Source organism: Manis pentadactyla, chromosome 11 (genome assembly GCF_030020395.1).
Source record: "Manis pentadactyla isolate mManPen7 chromosome 11, mManPen7.hap1, whole genome shotgun sequence".
Classification (NCBI taxonomy): Eukaryota; Metazoa; Chordata; class Mammalia; order Pholidota; family Manidae; genus Manis; species Manis pentadactyla.
The window spans coordinates 27,645,559-27,663,435 of record NC_080029.1 but is presented as its reverse complement, the minus strand read 5'-3'; the positions used below and the strand labels follow the sequence as shown (position 1 = coordinate 27,663,435).

At 48.5% G+C, this 17,877-nt stretch overlaps 1 protein-coding gene across 1 annotated transcript; it reads left to right on the top strand.

Annotated features, from left to right (window-relative positions):
- The first annotated feature begins 7,702 nt into the window (after positions 1-7,702).
- VRTN (vertebrae development associated) lies at positions 7,703-9,814 on the top strand. Its single transcript, XM_036913023.2, has one exon. It carries the CDS (start codon positions 7,703-7,705, stop codon positions 9,812-9,814), a length of 2,112 nt encoding a protein of 703 aa, XP_036768918.2.
- The last annotated feature ends 8,063 nt before the right edge of the window (positions 9,815-17,877 follow it).

Below are 17,877 nucleotides of genomic sequence, written 5' to 3'. Positions count from 1 at the left end.
GAAAAGATGAAAATGCACAGAAAAAGAACTAGCAGAAAAGCATAGTGAGGAGAATGTGTTAGGAACTAACAAGTAGAATTTGCTCAATTTCCTCAATTTTTTATTCTATGCCATTTGGATCTTTTGTAAAAAGAATGTTTAATTTGTGTAAGTCTAAGGGGAAAAAAAGCTAGACTGGAAAGAACCACACAAAGATGTTCACAATAGCTGTCTTTAGATAATGAGATTATAATTTTTTTCTCCCATCTACTTTGCTTTAAAAAATTTCCCAGTTATTCTAATTTTCCCAATTAGTCTAAATAAGCCTCTTTGGTGATGAAAGCACCAACAATCCTTTTTTTCCATTATAGTTTCTTTTCAAAAAATACTTTCTTAAAGAGTCCATTAGCCTTTTGAAGAATTTTAAATAATCTTACATGCTTTTTAAAATGATAGCAAGTAATGCAGACTCCTTACAAAATGTCAAACAACACAAAAAGATACAGTGTGGAAAGAATTGTATAATTCATAATTCCATCTCCTTCTACAAGCTAACCACCATTTCTCTGAAGCTTTTTGAATACTGCATTCATAATAAGAATTTAAAAATAACCTCAAAATAACCAGAAAGGCTGAGAACGGGAATATACTTGCTTTGTGCCAAGCACAATCCTAAATGTTTTAAATTGATTCATTGAATCTACCCAACCTCTAAGTCAGGGCTCCAGGGGTTTGAACAATTTGCCTAAGGCCGTCCTCTAGTAAGGGGTAGGATGGGCCTTCAAATCCAAGTCCAGGAGCAGCTAAGCCTCAGGAGACTGCTGTCATGGTGGGTGGGGCTGGAGAGAGAAACTTGGGACAGAACCTGAGCCCTCCTCTGGTGGTTTCATCGTCCAGTGTTCCTGGAAATGAATATTTGATAAAGATTTTTGATTTAGTTGTTAAGCGTAGAGCTCATGACTGGCAGAGGAGAATATGATGGTGGAGCTGGGGCATGATTGCAGCGGCGACCGAGGAGAGGTGGGTGGCAGTGGGAGCCCGGGTGCGAAGCAGCCAGCCCCAGCCCTCCAAAGGGTTAAAGCCGGGCAGGAAAGCCCCTGGGGCGAGCTACCACCCAAGGCTGCCTCCGGGCGGCCTTCACCTCCCCCACCGCAGGGACTAGACGGGCGGATAGGACTGGTTCCTCCGGGATTATCTGAGGCCCCTGGGCTGAGGTGAGCTGCGGGGAGGGGCGGAAGCTCCAGGTACCGTCCGTCTCCACCTTCCTGTGGGACTCAGGAAACTTCGTGTCTTGGGGTCGTCATCCTGGCCCCCAAACGGAAGCAGCTCTGGCCCAGGCACACTTTGGGAGTGAGACGGCTTGAGTCGCAGACCTGGGGGACGCTCAGAGAAAGGCGGGGATGGAGGCCTTGGAGAAAGTGGGGCCTCTCTGGAAGGGGAGGGGGCCTGCTCCAAGGTGGGAGCAGAGACTTCTCCAGCCTCCCCATCTTGCAGGGCCGGAGATGGGGGAGCAGCCTCAGGAAGAGATGCATCTTGGGGATTCAGAGAGCCCCCAAAGTCTCTAACCAATCCACGGCCAGTTTGCTTTCGCCCCGTTCGGTCCCAACCCCCCACCCGACTTAGCCTGGCCACAGGCTTTCTTTCCTGAGGTCTTTCTGTCTAAACCTTCTCCTCTTCTCCCCTCCCCCACAAACTCTGGAAAAATTTCAAGTTTTGCCCGAGTAGTCTGGGGTCTCTTTCAGACCCAGGTCCGGGAGCTTTAACCCCTCCAGCTGGGTAGACAATGGCCGTTATCACTTTACCATTGGAAGTGACCCCCGAATTTGCACTTCTTTCATGTTGGGACCAGAGCACTTGAGGGTGGGCGATTTCCTGGGGGGAGTGGCTTAAGCTGCTTCTCTACCGGCCAGTTGGCTGTAGACCGTCCACGCTCAATGGTCCACTACAGATTGGAGAGCAGTTCTGGAGTGAGAGTGGTGCTCAGCTGGGAACGCTGCCTGCAGGGAGACTTAAATGTCCCAAGCTGGAAGGTGGAGAGAGAAGTGGACGCCCCCAGGGCTCTGGGCCACACTCGAGGTCAGTAAACTAGGAAGTTTCCTCAAAATTAGGAAGGGTGGGTTCCTCCTACAGCTTGGAGGCTGGGGTGGGGGTTAGCCATGGGACACTATAGGGCCTAAGGGTCAAGGAATGACTCCGTGAAGATGCTGCTAGTGTGTGTGTGTGTGTCTGTGTGTGGAGAGGGGAGGTGAGGCATTGTCTCAAGTTCTCTTTCTCCCTACCCCCACTTCCAGCCCCAACCCCACCCCCACCCGCCTGCCTATCTTCACTCCCCACCCTACACAATGGTCTGGCCTCGCCCCTCCTCAGACTTCTAGAGCTTCCCCGGTTGGATCCCTGGTCTCAGATGCCCCCCGGCCAGCCAGGTCTCTCCCCGGCCACCCACTGCCTCCTGGCACTCTATAGGTGACCGGTGGCCTGTGCTTGCTTCCCTTCATGGACAGCAGCCCCCCCACACCCCCCCGTCTCCAACCCTTCTAGACACGTGGTCCACTAGGGCCACTGAACTTGGGAACTCCCCGGGTGTGGTTAGCTTGGTGGCCTCAGGCCTATCCTGGTGTCCAGGCGCTCCTGCTACCCTCGGTGGTGGGAGGTTCCTTGGAAAGTCACAGTCCGTGGACTTTCCGGCCCCCAGCCTGCCCTTGTTGATGCCTGTGCCCTGCTGGGCTTCCTGGCCATTGGGGGAGGGAGCCAAGATGGCTGGTGCTTCCTTGGGCTGGTTTGCAGCCTGGGTAGCCGGGCCTGCGTGCCTAGGGTAGTAGACAGCCAGCCAGAGAGGTTCAGAACCAGGCCTGGTGAGATGCCAGCCACTTCCCGCAGTATGACCCGGTCTCACCGAGGGCTGAGGCTTCTGTGGCTCCCCCTCATGCTTGTTAGGCCTGGTGGACTATAGACTATAGGATCTTCTTTATGAGGGTTGGGGAGAAAAGGGGGGATGGAGAGAACACAGGGCCCTTGGTGAGCAAAGAGAGCACGGGATGAGGCTGTCAAGGAAAGAGTTTGTTCCAAAGGCCAGAGGCGACTTAACAGCAGCATGTCAACAGGTACCCTTAGCCCTCCCTTCCTTCGCCTTGCCCAGGGCCCTAGCTCACCCCTTTTAAAATGCAAGGGACAGAAGCCAGACCGGGGCTTTGGGACCTCTCTGCTTGAAATAAAAGACTAGGGGAAGAGGAAAGCTGGGCTTAGTGAAGGTGAGGCTTTGAGTCTCTTGCAGAGTTGAGTCCATGTCCTTTCATTCCTGGCTTTAGAGACCTTCTTAGGTGCTGAGATGGGCTGGACACTTTCTAGATGCTGTTTTACTTCCTTCCAACCTCAAGCCATGAGCCTGTGAAATCTGAGGGGGCCATGCCTCCATGGCTTCATGCCGTTTCAGGTCCCTTCCGAGAGTTATGGGGGCCAAGGGAGGCCAGCTGGGCAAAGCCCCTAGATTAGCTCTCACTTTCTGCACCTCATTCCATGAAGGCACCCGGTAATCGCCAGATCTGCTTTGCATTGCACTTCCAGGGAGTGATTCCCGAAAAGACTGTTGCACCTGAACCCCATCAACCAATTGTCTACTTAAGGATGATTGGCTTCTCTGTTCTCTGGTGGTCCAGACCCACTGGAACGGATGTGGGGTGCAGAGCGTCTCCAGGGAGCTGTTTTTTTTCAGCAAGCTTTTGAGGAAAACAAGTGGGGTATTACCTACTCCTGCCTCCTCTTACCTCTTCGGGGAAGAGGAAGGAGTGAGATTAGGGTGGAGTGGGGTGGGACTGGGACCGGGAATTGTAGGGAGGGTGGGACAGGGTAGGGTGGGGTGGGGTGGGGTTTCTGGATAGGGTGTTGGAAGGTATCTGGGTATTGCTGCATGAATTCAGGCAAGTTATCTTTACCATTCTGGACCTCCGTTTGTTATCTGTAAAGTGGCCAGGTTTGTCTCAAAGTCCCAAAAATCCATGGTTCCTGGATTCTTTGGCTGATGAACATTTTGGGTGATGTATCCTCTGAGTGGAGGAATTTCAGTGGTTAGGAGGGGAGCTCTGGAGTCAGTTTAAGTTTTGTAGCTTTAATAGCTGTGTACTCTTGGGAAAGTTATTTAATTTACCCACCCCCACCCCCACCCCCGACCCCCGCCACCAGCCTCCATTTCTCCAGGTGTGTATAGGAATAGCTTTGCTGTCTATGGTACAGGTGTTCCAGAGTTGTAGTTCACGTGGAGGGAAGGTGAGACGCACATCTAAACGAAATTATCTCTAAAAGCCTGAAATCCAAATGCTCATCCCTGATAAAGCCCACAGAAGCTTGAAAGCACCAAGGGAACGTGGTGTTCTGCTCAGGGAAGAGGTCAGTGAATAGAAAGGCAGGAAGAGTCACCCACACGGTTTAAATTAACTGTCCTCTCTTTTTTCTGAGATTTTGATTGAATTACCTAAATTAAATGCACATAGCAGTAAGTAAGTTGTGGCTGTTTTCGTAATTTTATTTGCAAAGGATCTTGCAGCATGCTCATTTATATGCAGCTGTATGGCAGGTTCAACAAATGACATGCAAGAAAAAATGCAAGAAGAAAACCCAGCGTCTTTGTTCACTGCCAGAAAGAAAAAGCTCTTCTGTGTGTGTAGTTCTTCAGGGCTCAGTTTTTGTCACAGGTGGAATCGTGCTCTTGACCAAGGACTGGTATGAAGTTTATCTCCTGAGTGCGAAGAAAACTAATAATTTTTGTGTAAAAGTAAATACGGTTGACTCTTGAACAGCATGGGAATTAGGGGTGCTGACCTCCTGTGCAATTGAAAGTAACTTTTGGCACCCCCAAAATTTACCAATATTCTGTTTCTGATTGGAAGCCTTCCCAATACCATAAACAGTCGATTAACACATATTTTGTATGTTATGTGTATCATATACTGTATTCTTACAATAAACTAGAGAAAAGAAAATGTTTTTTCAAATTATCACCAATCTCCAAATTTTCCGATATATTTATAAAAAAAAAAAACCCTTGTGTAAGTGGACCCACGTCATTCAAACCCATGTTGTTTGAGGGTCAACTGTATAAAGTACAAAGAAGAAGAACAGATTACAAACCCAATTCCAGGGTCAAATAGTATGGTACTAGTAGAAATTTGGTTGAGAGGTTAGACTACATTTGTCACAATATATGCATTTAAATATATATGCAGCCGTGAAATTTTATCCAAAGGTGATTCTGATGATCAGTTATTAAAAAGCTTGCTTTTTTTATGATTATCAAATAAGGTTCAGATGGTGCTCCTTAGGTGCTTTAAAAATTGTTTTTCAGCTTTACTGAACCATCATTTACACTCAGATTCCTTTTAAGTGTGCAGTTTGATGTGTTGACTACCATATACACCCAAACACAATTTTTAAACCTAAGGCTAATCTAAAGCAAGTTATCAACTCTGAGAACAAAGATCTGAGAAAAGGGTAATGGTCTGCTTTCTAATTTAAAAGCAGTGTCCATAAAGGAATGCTTTGCAATACAACATTGAAAGCGGACCAGTAATTAGGGTGATTAGTTTGTGTTGAAAAGGTGGCTGACCATTTAAACTGGAGGAGATGAGTCACAGGCCCTAAAGAGCATCTGGTTTATATGCTGGCTGCACCACTCGTGCACCACCTTGGAGAATTGTCTCAGTTTTCAACCTGTAAATTGGGGATAGTGGTAGTAGCTACCGTAGTATAAACTGTCAGGATTAGGACAGTTAATGACAACTGGGAAATGCTTGGTAAATCTTAGTTGTTAGATCTGCGCCAGCACAGTGGTTAGGCTGCTGCCTCCTTTTTTGAAGAGACTCTTTGTCCCAGGGCAGCAATTCTCATACTTTTTTGTCTCAGGATCCCTGAATGCCCTTAAAATAATGAGGATCCTGAAGAGCTTTAGTTTACATAGGTTACCTCTATCCCTGTATATTGTATTCAAAATAAAAACAAAGTTAGCAAATATTAAAAAAGAAACCTGTTACATAGTAACAAATAACAGTTTTTGTGAAAAATGACTTTCCAAGAACAAAAAATTTGGTGAAAAGAGTGAATTCTTCTACATTTTTTCAAATCTCTGTACTATCTGGATTAATAGAAGATAGGTAGGTTCTCATAACTGTCTCTATGTTCGATCTGTTGTGATACATTGTCTTGGCAGAAGTATATGAAGAATACCCATCTTTATCCAGATATGAAGATGAAAAAGGGAAGAGTATTTTGATAGCTTTTCCATGGATATTCTTTGATAACTATACCAAAACTTAGCAAGTCATATCTCAAAGCTTACTTATAATGTAGAATCTGAAATCCATAAACTTTTTGTATCCTTATGTTAAAATCCATTGCTTGCTTTTATACTTTGAATGGTTGGGTCTTTTACCAGGGCATGACTTTGTAACATCACCCATTGGTTATTTGGGAAACAGTTCATTGACTGATGCAGATCATCAGATGTTGATGATTCCATTATGTGGTATAAAAAGTTACATCTGTTAGTGTCACCGCTGATCCCATCAGAAAAGTCAAAAGTATTGGGAAGCTGTCAAGCTCATCGTAGCAGATACAGGTTTTCCAGGATTCTAATTTTCAAATGAAAGCTTGCAATTTTCAGTAGCAGCAAATAGTTTTCCTTGAAGTGACAGGCTCACCTTACTCATTTTTGAGAAAATGCCTGCCAGATATACTCAAGTCTAAATGACAAATGCCTCAGTCTTTCAAGTAAAAATGTTACTCCATGGTAAAAGTGACGGTTCATCATATAGTCCAAGCAACTGCCATGTGGACATTCATTGTGTTTCAGCACACAGCAAGCAGAATACCTTATGAGTATTCCTCATTTTGTTACTCCCAATATTGAGAAGTCGTACTTAGGGTTGTGATTTAATAAAATAATAATCTTTACTGATTCATCAAGGACGTTCTTGAGTGAAACTAGCTTTTTCTTTCCCCCGAACTGTGACTACATGGTGGTGAAGAGCATAATGACTTATGATACAGCTCAACGCATGCTGTTAGCCAGTCTTTCTCAAATGATAGTACAATGAAAAAGGTAGAAAATAACTTTGTGTTAAATTATGTTAGTATATCTTGGTATTATTATGAAAATAATTTAACTTGCAGACTCCCTGAAAAAGTCTCAGGGAATCCCAAGGGTCCACGTACCATACTTTGAGAATCACTGTTCTAGGGAAAGGGAGGTTAGTTTTGGCTATATGTGATGATATGGCTTTTTACAGAGGTACAGCTTTTATAGCTATACTATATAATATGTATAGTACTAGGTAATACTCTAGTACATACTAGCTAATGCTTCTGTACTACTTCACTGTGTGCTGGGCACTATTCTAAGGATGGGTGTGTGTGTGTATACCTATGTATCTCCATTCTTTCATTATCTCATTTATACCCACAGTAGGTAGATAACGTTTATCACCCCCATTTTACAGAAAAGGAACCAGAGTATGGTGAGGTTAAGTGACTTGCCCAAGCTAATATCAGAGCCAAGATTCAAAGCCAGGATCCAGAGACCAAGCTCGTCTCTTAGCCCCACTGCGTGATTAGACAAACCCTAGGAGGCGCTTAGCCATTCTATCAGGAAATAGGTGTGATGCACATTGTCTCCAGGGAGGAGGAGTAGTGGACAGGGCACCACTGATCTCTGCCCTCTATCCTTTGCCCTGGCAGGATGACATCTCGGGAGCAGCTTGTACAGCATGTGCTGCAGGAGCTGCAGGAGGCTGTGGAGTCCGAGGGCCTGGAGGGTCTTGTCAGTGCTGCTCTAGAGGCCAAGCAGGTCCTGTCTTCCTTCACCCTCCCCACCTGCCGGGAAGGGGGTCCCAGCCCCCAGGTGCTGGAGGTGGACTCGGTGGCCCTGAGCCTGTACCCAGAGGATGCTCCCCGGAACATGCTGCCGCTGCTGTGCAAGGGTGAAGGCAGCCTGCTGTTCGAGGCGGCCAGCATGCTGCTGTGGGGTGACGCCAGCCTCAGCCTGGAGCTGCGGGCCCGCACTGTGGTGGAGATGCTGCTGCACAGACACTACTACCTTCAGGGCATGATCGACTCCAAGGTCATGCTGCAGGCTGTGCGCTATTCCCTGTGCTCTGAGGAGTCCCCCGAGATGACCAGCCTGCCATCTGCCACACTGGAAGCCATCTTTGATGCGGATGTCAAGGCCACCTGCTTCCCTAGCAGCTTCTCCAACGTGTGGCACTTGTATGCCCTGGCCTCTGTCCTTCAGCGCAATATCTACTCCATCTACCCCATGCGCAACCTTAAGATCCGACCCTACTTTAACCGTGTCATCCGGCCCCGCCGCTGTGACCACATACCTGCCACACTGCACATCATGTGGGCTGGCCAGCCTCTCACCAGTCACCTCTTCCGCCACCAGTACTTTGCCCCTGTGGTGGGGCTGGAGGAGGTGGAGGCTGAAGGCGCTGCTGGCTTGGCCCCAGCTCCTCCAGCCCTGGCCCGGCTGCCCCCACCAGCCAAGACCCTGGAGCAGCTCAGCCGGGAACCTGGTCTCAGCTACTCCCACCTCTATGAGCGCTACAGCGTCACCAAGAGCACCTTCTACCGCTGGCGGCGGCAGTCCCAGGAGCACCGGCAGAAGGTGGCCGCCCGCTTCTCAGCCAAGCACTTCCTGCAGGACAGTGTTCACCGTGGGGGCGTCATGCCGCTGCAGCAGTTCCTGCAGAGGTTCCCTGAGATCTCCCGCTCCACCTACTACACCTGGAAGCACGAGCTCCTGGGCTCTGGTCCCTGCCAGGCCCTGGCCCCCAAGGAGGAGCTGGAGAAGCTGCCAGAGATGCATGTTGCTGAGGGGCTGGGATGCTCCTCACTGGCCCTGTCAAGCCAGGGAATGGTCCTCATGCAGCGGGCCAAGTTGTACCTGGAGCACTGCATCTCCCTGAACATGCTGGTACCCTATCGTTGCTTCAAACGCAGGTTCCCCGGCATCTCCCGGTCCACCTACTACAACTGGCGCAGAAAGGCACTCCGAAGGAACCCCAGCTTCAAGCCCCCACCGGTCCCTTCAGCATCTGGGGCATCCCAGCCAGAGTCTGTTGTGGAAGAGGCCCTACTCCCTTGGAAGGGTGAGGTGGGAGAAGGGTCAGGGAAAGCAAGGCCGAGGGTGCCTCCCGTCCCCCGGGAGTCCCTGCGCCCTCGGGTGCCTCTGTCCCGGTGGCAGAGGCATCTGCGCAGAGCTGCCCGCAAGCAGGTGCTGAGCGGGCATCTCCCCTTCTGTCGTTTCCGCTTGCGCTACCCCAGCCTGTCCCCCTCAACCTTTTGGGTCTGGAAGAGCCTTGCCCGGGGCTGGTCCAGAAGCCTGTCCAAACTCCAGTTGCAGGTCTCCACTTTGGGCAAAGGGGAGGTGCAGCAGGCTGAGGAGAAGCAGGAGAAAGGAGCTGGCAGGAATGTGACAGCCTCACCTGCATGGGGCCCGCAGGTGGTCACTTCCCCAGGAGAAGATCCACAGAAGGCACAGGGAGGGCCTTCTAGAGGGGGGGCCCTGCGGGAGGCGGTTGTGGTCCAGGGCCGGCCCCACGGTGGGTCCCTGGCCAGCCACCCTGTGGTGGCGGCAGCAGGTGGCAGGGACGGCCAGGTGCTGGTGATGGACATGCTCACCACCACAAAGTTCAAGGCCCAGGCCAAGTTGTTTTTGCAGAAGCGCTTCCAGTCGAAGAGCTTCCCCTCCTACAAGGAGTTCAGTGCCCTCTTTCCGTTCACTGCCCGCTCCACCTACTACATGTGGAAGCGGGCCCTCTATGATGGCCTCACCCTGGTTGATGGTTGACCAGGAGGTGTGCGGTAGCTGGTAGGAAGGGGGACCAGTTTGGAGAGGGTCAGGGACCTGAACTGCCCGGAATCCAGTGACAGACTTATGTTGTTTTTTGGTTCCACGGCAGAGTAAGCCAGAAATTGGCTGTCTTGTCTCTTGCAGAGCTACAGGACCAGAAATGTTCTCTTTAGTTGTGTGCCATTCTTATTTTTATTTTTGTGTCTTTTAGTTTTTTGTTTTGATTTAAGTGGGTTGGCTGGGCCCCCTTGCTGGTGTTGAAAGCTGTATGTGTTGGGGGGTCCAGAGGGGGTTTGGTTAGCTAAGGCTGCTTCAGCTTTTCCTGGGGATGAAAGGAGTATTATATCTTGGCCATCTGTCCTGTTGAGCAGAATATATGTCTTTAGTTCCTGTGGGGGGTTGGCACCCTCCTTACTCAAAGATGTTTCTTCAAGGAACATTCGAAAGCAAATGTAGAGCAGTTTGGTGGCTTCTGTCTGGCACCCCGAGAGGGGGTGCCAGGTTCAATGTGAACAGGATGTACAGGAAAAACCAAGGATGGCCGCTAAGGGAAGGATCACTGAGGGGCTAGCCTGGCCCTTGCAAGGAGTGTGGCTTCTGCTTACTGGTGCTTGGCCCATCTGCTGTGGACCCTGCAGTCCTCTGCCAGCCTGGTTGGCTTGTGGGGACCCCTGTCTTGTTGCTGAGTCTCTAAGAGCCTGTGCCCCAAGTGAGAGACCACACAGCAGGTGGGCAGGTGAGAGACCGACTTTGCTTTGTCCAAGAGTGAAGTTAGAAAACCAAAGAAATAAAGTGATGTGGTGCCCACAGCCCTTGGTCTCTGGTATTTTTGCTAGGATGTGACTGCCCATTCCCACGTTCCTCTTTGGTTTATGGGGACTGAGAGTGACTACTTCTCTCCTGATGGGACACTTCCAGGTCCAGGGTTTGGGAAAGGAAGGGATTACTCCAGGATTCTGTTTAGAATTGGATCTAGAAGTGACCTTGGGTGTTCCTCCTCGGGGCTACAGCTGCCTGGAAGGGTATATCCCACGGGAGAAAACTGTCCCTACTAAGTGTGCTCAGAGGCCAGGCCAGCTTGAGGTCAAGTCTGAGTCAGGCATTCTGTTTAGTCTGCCTTCTGCCGGGCAGGCCAGACCCAGTCACAGGGCAGGAAATCCAGTCTCACTCAGCGTGGTTAACTTGCATGAATGAGCTGTAGGGCCTCCAGTGGGCTGAGCTGTAGGGCCAGGCCTTTGCTTGTTGGGATATGGCACCACTGGGGAGAGAGTTCTCTTAGGACCTTACTCCTCCTGCAGTGGCTGTTATTCTTAGTTCTGTTATTTTTCACCACCACATCCAATCTATCGACCACTCCTGTTGACTGACTCCAGAGTATGCCCGGCATCAGCATCCTCCCCTTCCTGTGGCTGTCGTCCGACCACTACTCCCCACACGGCCATCAGCTTTCTTCTGTCTCCCTTCCGTCTCCCTTCCACGCTGGTCCCCAAACAATCTATTTTCTGTGGAGTGGCCAGAGACACCTTAAAGCAAAATCTGCTGCTGTCACCTTCCTATCTAATGCCTCAGTGGCTTCCCTTCACACTTAGAATTTCTTGTGCTGCTGAACACAGGCCTTGATGGTCCATTCCCTGATTCCCTGCTGCTGATCCACTCTGGCCCTCACCCACCACACTCCAGCCACACTGGCTGCCTCTGATCTTGGACATGCTGTACTTTTGCTTTAAGGTTCTTCGTTCCTTTGGTCCAGAATGCATTTCCTTGTCTTTACATGGCAGGCTCCTTACTATTCAGATCTGAGTTACTATTATACCATCCTTTTAAATTCTCTACATGGTGTTCATTCCCATCTGTTTTTCTTGTTTATTTGCCTATTTGATTATCCCCTCCCTCCACCTACCCCGTTAGAGCATAAGCTCCAAAAAAGGCAAGACTTTTTCCTGACCTGCTTACGCCACTGTACTCCCAGCAGGTAGATTAGTTCCTGGCATATAGTAGGTGTTATAATTTGTTGAAAAAGGGAGTGAATGAAATGGGCCATTATGCTTTTCCTGCTGTTACCCTTTTGGATTTGGTTTGATCAAACCTAATCAATCTTACTTGCCAAATATTTTCACTAACCATTTTTCTCCAGCCCCACAGCTATCCCTAATCTAGGCTAGCAGCTGCTCTCATTTCTTAGACTCAAATGATTTTCAACTTGCCTCTGCCTCCACTCAAACTATTCCATCCCATCCTCCTGATGAAAGCTAGAATGATCTTACTAAAACCTAAATCTCACTTGTTACTGGATTTTGTGCTAAGAACAACGGGAAACCCAAACTATTGGGGCGCACAAGTCTGGTCCATCTGCCTCTCGGCTAATTTTTCCCTACTGACCTCTTACTCTGTACCCCTCATCCAGACTGACTTTTCCCCCTCCATACTTTTCCTCTCATAGCTCCAACCATGCAGAATTGCCCTGACATTGGCATTGCTTGTCTTTCTCATGCCCTGGGGGGTCTCCCCTGAAGCCTCAGAGCCAGCGGGCGCCTGGGAGTCAGTTAACGTTTGGTAAGGGGATTGGATGAGTGTTTGTACCTGGCCTGCAATGGCCACCTACGGCCAGCAGGTGGCAACCTGGGTTTTCAGTAGGCACAGCCCCTCCCTCGCCTACCCTCTCGTAGGTCTTAGCTGCCAGAGAGTGGCTCCAAGCCCCTCCTGAGATCTGCCCTGGTTGGGGCCCCGGATTTTCCTGTTTGCTCCCTTCCCTGCACTCAGATCCAGAGCAGATCTTCTGATGCCTGGAGCAGGGTCCCCCAGTGGGGTCTAAGAACCACCTGGATCTCAGTCCCCCACTTCTTAGGAGTATGGATTCTAGGGCCCCACCCAGCCCTTCTGGTTCTAACCTCAGACATTAGAGAGGCAATATATGCACACGGATTAATTATTTAACCTTGTCATGCCTCACTTTCTCCATGAATGAAATGGGGGTGACAGTAATGCCTACAGTATAGTATCTTGCACAGAGTAAATACCAGTGAGCATTTGCTACTGTAACAATAATGTTCAGTTTGAGAACCACTGGGAATCTGCTGTCTTCTAGGAGAAGGCTAATGCCTAAGGAGACTTGTTCAAGGTTGCCCTCTAGATTAAAGACATTCCTGTTCCAAGACTGAAAGGTCCTTTTGTCAGAGGCCAGCACTGAACCCCAAACCCATAGGGAGGTATGTTAGTTTCCCTTGGAAAAAATTAAGTAAGATAAAAATAGTATGTTCATCTGATTTGGAAAAGGTTTCATAAGTATGGTTAACTTATTCTTGTGTAGAAAGCTGTTTCCTTTAAAATCTTAGGCAGAAATACCTAAGCAGTGACCATATTTGCTAAGAATACTTCATGTTGATTTTGAAGTTGACATGTTGAAATTATTTGTATTTTTCTGTACCACTTTCTAATGCAGATGCATAAAGAAATTCCAGTGAAATGAACAATTTGAATAAAGGGAGAATATGTGAGGCTAGTTTCATATCTTCTTTCAACTTTTTGTGCCATTGTAAATAACTAATGGTTCTAACATTTTAAACATAAAAGTTTCACCCTAAAAAAGCTATCAGGTGAAATGTGAATATTAAAAAAAATTGATATCTATATATTTATTCCCTGGGGGCAGGGGTCCTGTATTTTGGTGATCCTTTTGTCTACTTTGATGCATGAGTTTGTCTCTCCAGTATTTCTCTGGAGTCCAGCATGCAGCCCTTTGGGTGGCTCTTGGGCTCTGAGCACCCACCTCATACCTCAGCTGCCCTTCCTGGATGTTTCTTAGTCTCACCAACCAGCAATCTGGACCCATTCTCCATCAACCACTCTGAATATTTTTTACCCTGGCTTCTGTCAGCATCATATTATCAGTTGAACTGGCCAGAAAGCTGGGCATTATCCTAGAATTTTCTCTCTCCCACATATCCAGACCCTAGAAACATTGCAGGCCTCACATGGTTCCAAGCTGTTATCACATGGATTCTCACAGGGAAGAGAATTGAATGGTCCAGGCCATCCTTGTCCTTTTCTCTGAGCACAGCTCTCATGCCAGGTCACTTGCCACCCTGGTCCAGTTGTCTGTGGCCAAGGTGCTGGATCAGCCTTGTTCACAAGGGGTCTGGTGGATGTAAGAGGCTCCTACCCAGCAACCCCATCACAGGCTGAGCCCTGTGTTGTAAGCTGGGGATTCAGAGCCCTTTGGCATAACTTGTCCTCACAAAGGCCTTGGTTTACTGGCAGCTGTGGTCTGGACAATATGATAGAGGCTTCCGTGCGGAATGCATAAAAAAGTGCAGTGGGGTCACAAGGAAGCATATGTTGGTCCTGGCATCTCAGCTCGTCCTGACCCCCTCCCGACTTGTAGCAACCCAGGGCCAACTCTTTGAGAGAGGTAGGTGGCCTGGTGTCTCTGGGAAATGCCTCAATTGCTCAGGCCCACGGTCACTGCTTCTAAAATACTACAGTTTGGTGGCTGTCGCAGGAGGATGAGAAGCCAAGGGACAGGGACCCTGATACAAGGCAGTTGTTAGGATGGGGTTGGAAGGCAGAGAAGCAAAGCTCCGGAGGGCATGCAGGGCAGACTGCTCTGGCCCCGGGTGCTGCCCGCCAATCTCACCAGCTGACCTCTAGCGGGAAGGTTCTAGCATGATTTCCCCTCCCCATCTGTGGCTAATGACACCCCAGGATGCCTGTAGGAGGTCACTAGTAGTTTCTTAAATGTTCCCATTGCTGGTTTATCTCATGGAAGGGGAGGAGAAAGCTTTCAGGGAGATGAGAAGCAGCCAAAAGTAGGTTTAATGGTATAAAAAGAATTCCATGGAAAATGACTTTGAAAATAGCATGAAATCCACTTAACTAGCAGCTCCTCCCTGCCAGGCAGAGAGCTGGAAGGGACGCAGACAGGAGGGCAGCCAGGAGGAGACTGGGCAGGCAGCTGCTCACATACCCCTCTGCCGGAGGAGACTGCAGGGCTGGCAGAGGACAGGCTGGCTGCAGGGTATCCTTCCCAGTGCCGTGCCTGTTCCAGATGGCAGCCCCCCAGGATGCAGGCTGCTGGGAGGCCAGAGCCCAGGAGCAGGGAAAGCACCTGAGTGGAGTTGCTTTGTGTGTCACCAGCCCCCAGCCCAGCTGGGCTCAGAAGGGGTGTCAATACAGTTCTGGGGCTTGTTTACAACCAACCTGTTTCTAGGCCCCCTGACTTCGGGTAGAGTTATCTGTTGTCATTTAAAACACAATCGAAGGACAACAAGGTGGGCATAGCAGTACCCAGGAGAGGTGCTGATGGCTGCAGTGTGCACTGATCCTCAGGCCTCACCTTTCTGGGGACAGGAGGGAAGCTGATGTCTTTGGGATATTTGGTGCTTCATTCAGTCCACATCGGGCCTGAAGGTGAGGCAGAGGAAGGATACGAAGTTCAGTAAGACCTAGCACCTTGGAGTTGTTTATAAGCATTGACTATATAACTGGTTCTCAATCCTAGGCTCAAGGATTCTCAGGGGTCCAGTAAGTGCAGTTTGAGATTTTATGGCTTTGTTCAAAATTTCAGATTATAATCTTAATTCATCTTAAAGAGATAAAGACATAACCCTTTTGCAATGATAGTTTGCCACTGAAAGACATTCCAGTGCAATAAGACCTTGGTTTTTCAAGTCAGTCTCTTGAATCAGGGCCTTGGTATATGTTGTGAGCTGTAACAGAGGGTGGCAATGATGTGGGGCACAAAGGGGCAACCCTGCCCCTGCTTGAGGATTGGGGGAACTTTTCTGGAAGAGAAATCAAAGTTACCCAACTATCAAAAATGAGCACATCACATTGGTAGCTTGAAATTGGCCACAATGAGTATTCACACCACAGAAACTGGCAAATCCTACAGATCGACCAGATGTGGCGTGCTCCCAGGGGTGCCTGTGACGTCCCTGGTGGTCACTCCCCTCTCTGGAACACTCTTCACTAGATCTATACAGAATAGCTTTTGTGGGTCCTTCACGTCAGTCACGTCACTGCTCAGAGAGGCTTTTCCAGACCTGCCCCCCCGCCCCCAGCACCATATGGGCCCAGGTACTGTTACAACATCTCTTCACAGTCATTGTCACCATCCGAAACAGTTGTTCTCTAGATGATTGTCTGTCTCCCCCAGTGGAATGCGAGCCCCTAGAGAGCAGGAATAACTTGACTTGTTCACTGCTTTCTCTCTCTGATTAGAGCAGGGCCTGGCACATAGTGGGTGTGCAAAATATTTAATGAATGAAGAAATGAGTGTTTGGAGTGGGAGGCTGAGTGCTCCTCCTGGGCCCTATGCCAGGGACCGGCAGTGTCAATATTTGAGATATACTTTTACTAAAAAAGTATTTCTTGGTATCTGAAACTGAAATTGAGCCGGGTGTCCTGTATTTTATCTGGCAGCCCTATGTGCAGAGTCAGTGGAGTGTGCGGGGGAGCACTCCCCAGCCCTCTGGTCTCGTTTACATCTTCTCCCCTCCCAGCTGGGAGCTGTGTCAGCTCTCTCTGGGCTGTGGGAGGGTGGCAGGGCACCCCCAGCTCCATCTTCCTTCCCAGGTATCCAGAGTGACATTGAGCAGCTTGAGCTTGGCCACTCTGAGTGGCTTTCCCCTGATGCCCATCTGGAGCAAGCCACGGGCTGGCCGTGGACCTCCACGGGGCTGAACAATACAATCACCTGGGTGCTTTTAAAATCAGCTTTGCCTAAGCCCAACTGCAGACCAATTAAATCAGAATCTCCGCATGATCTTATTAACCTGCCCTATGATGTTACCTTCTAAATATCTCTAAAATCTGTCCACTTCTCCCCATTCCATTATCACATATTGGACTGCAGTGTACCCCAAACCAATCTTCCAAACCCACATTCTAGCCCCTTATAATCTGTTCCTCAGGCGGCAACCAGGAGGGCATTTTTGAAACAAACCTAAACGAGTCACTTCCCTTGTTTAAAATCTTTCAATGCCACCCCCTTTTTCTTAGAAAATGATCAAAATAGTTACTTTACAGTAGAGAAACCTGACAGACACCAATGAAATGAAGTGATTGAGTTGAACAATACCAGTAATAAAACATACATAACTTCTGTGGAGTTCTTGCCAGAAATATATAAGCTCCATCTAATCCTGAGAAAACAGCAGACAAGCTAAAATCAAGAGACATTCTACATAATAAACGACTGGTGTTCCTTAAAAGTCCGAAGGTCGTGAAGAATAAAACTGGGGAACTATTACACATTGGAGGGGACTAAGGGGACATGACCAGCAAATACAGTGTGGAACCTGGATTGATCCTATAACAGAATAAGGATTATTAGGAGAAAATGGGTGAAATTTGATTAAGCAACGTAGTTTGGTTAGAAGAACCTCCTGACAGTTATTTTCCTGGTTATGATTATTGTACATACTTACATGAGTTATTAATCATAGGGGAAGTTGGGTGAAGGGTAGATGGAAATTATCTGTGCTATTCTGGCAACTTTTCAATAGGCTTAAAATTATTTCAAAATAAAAAGTTAACATGGCCTCAATGGCCTGGCATTGTCAAGCCCCTATCCGCAGGCCCTGACCACTCTCCAGTTCATATAAGCCTTTCAGATGCTCTGGCCTCCCAGTGGAAACACTTTTTCTATCTGAAATGCATCCTTCATCCCACTTCCTCTGCTCAGCCTTCAGAGTTCAAACAACCCCCCTTCCTGGTGTCTTCCTCCTTTCTGGGGCAAGCCTTGATATTTCAGGTTCTCATAGGCTCTGTGTCAGAGCCCTCACTGAAATTTATATGTTTTTGTTTGTTTGTTTATTTTTGGTATCATTAATATACACTCACATAAGCAACATTGTGGTTACTAGATTCCCCCCATTATCAAGTCCCCCCCACATACCCCATTACAGTCACTGTACATCAGCGTAGTAAGATGCTAGAATCACTACTTGTCTTCTCTGTGCTATACTGCCTTCCCCGTGCCCCCCCAATACATTATGTGTGCTAATCGTAATGCCCCCTTTTCCCCTTATCTCTCCCTTCTCACCCACCCTCCCCAGTTC

What these genes read in the sequence shown, in the direction of transcription:
- VRTN (XM_036913023.2), top strand. Translation starts at nt 7,703, where the DNA reads ATGACATCTCGGGAGCAGCTTGTACAGCATGTGCTGCAGGAGCTGCAG.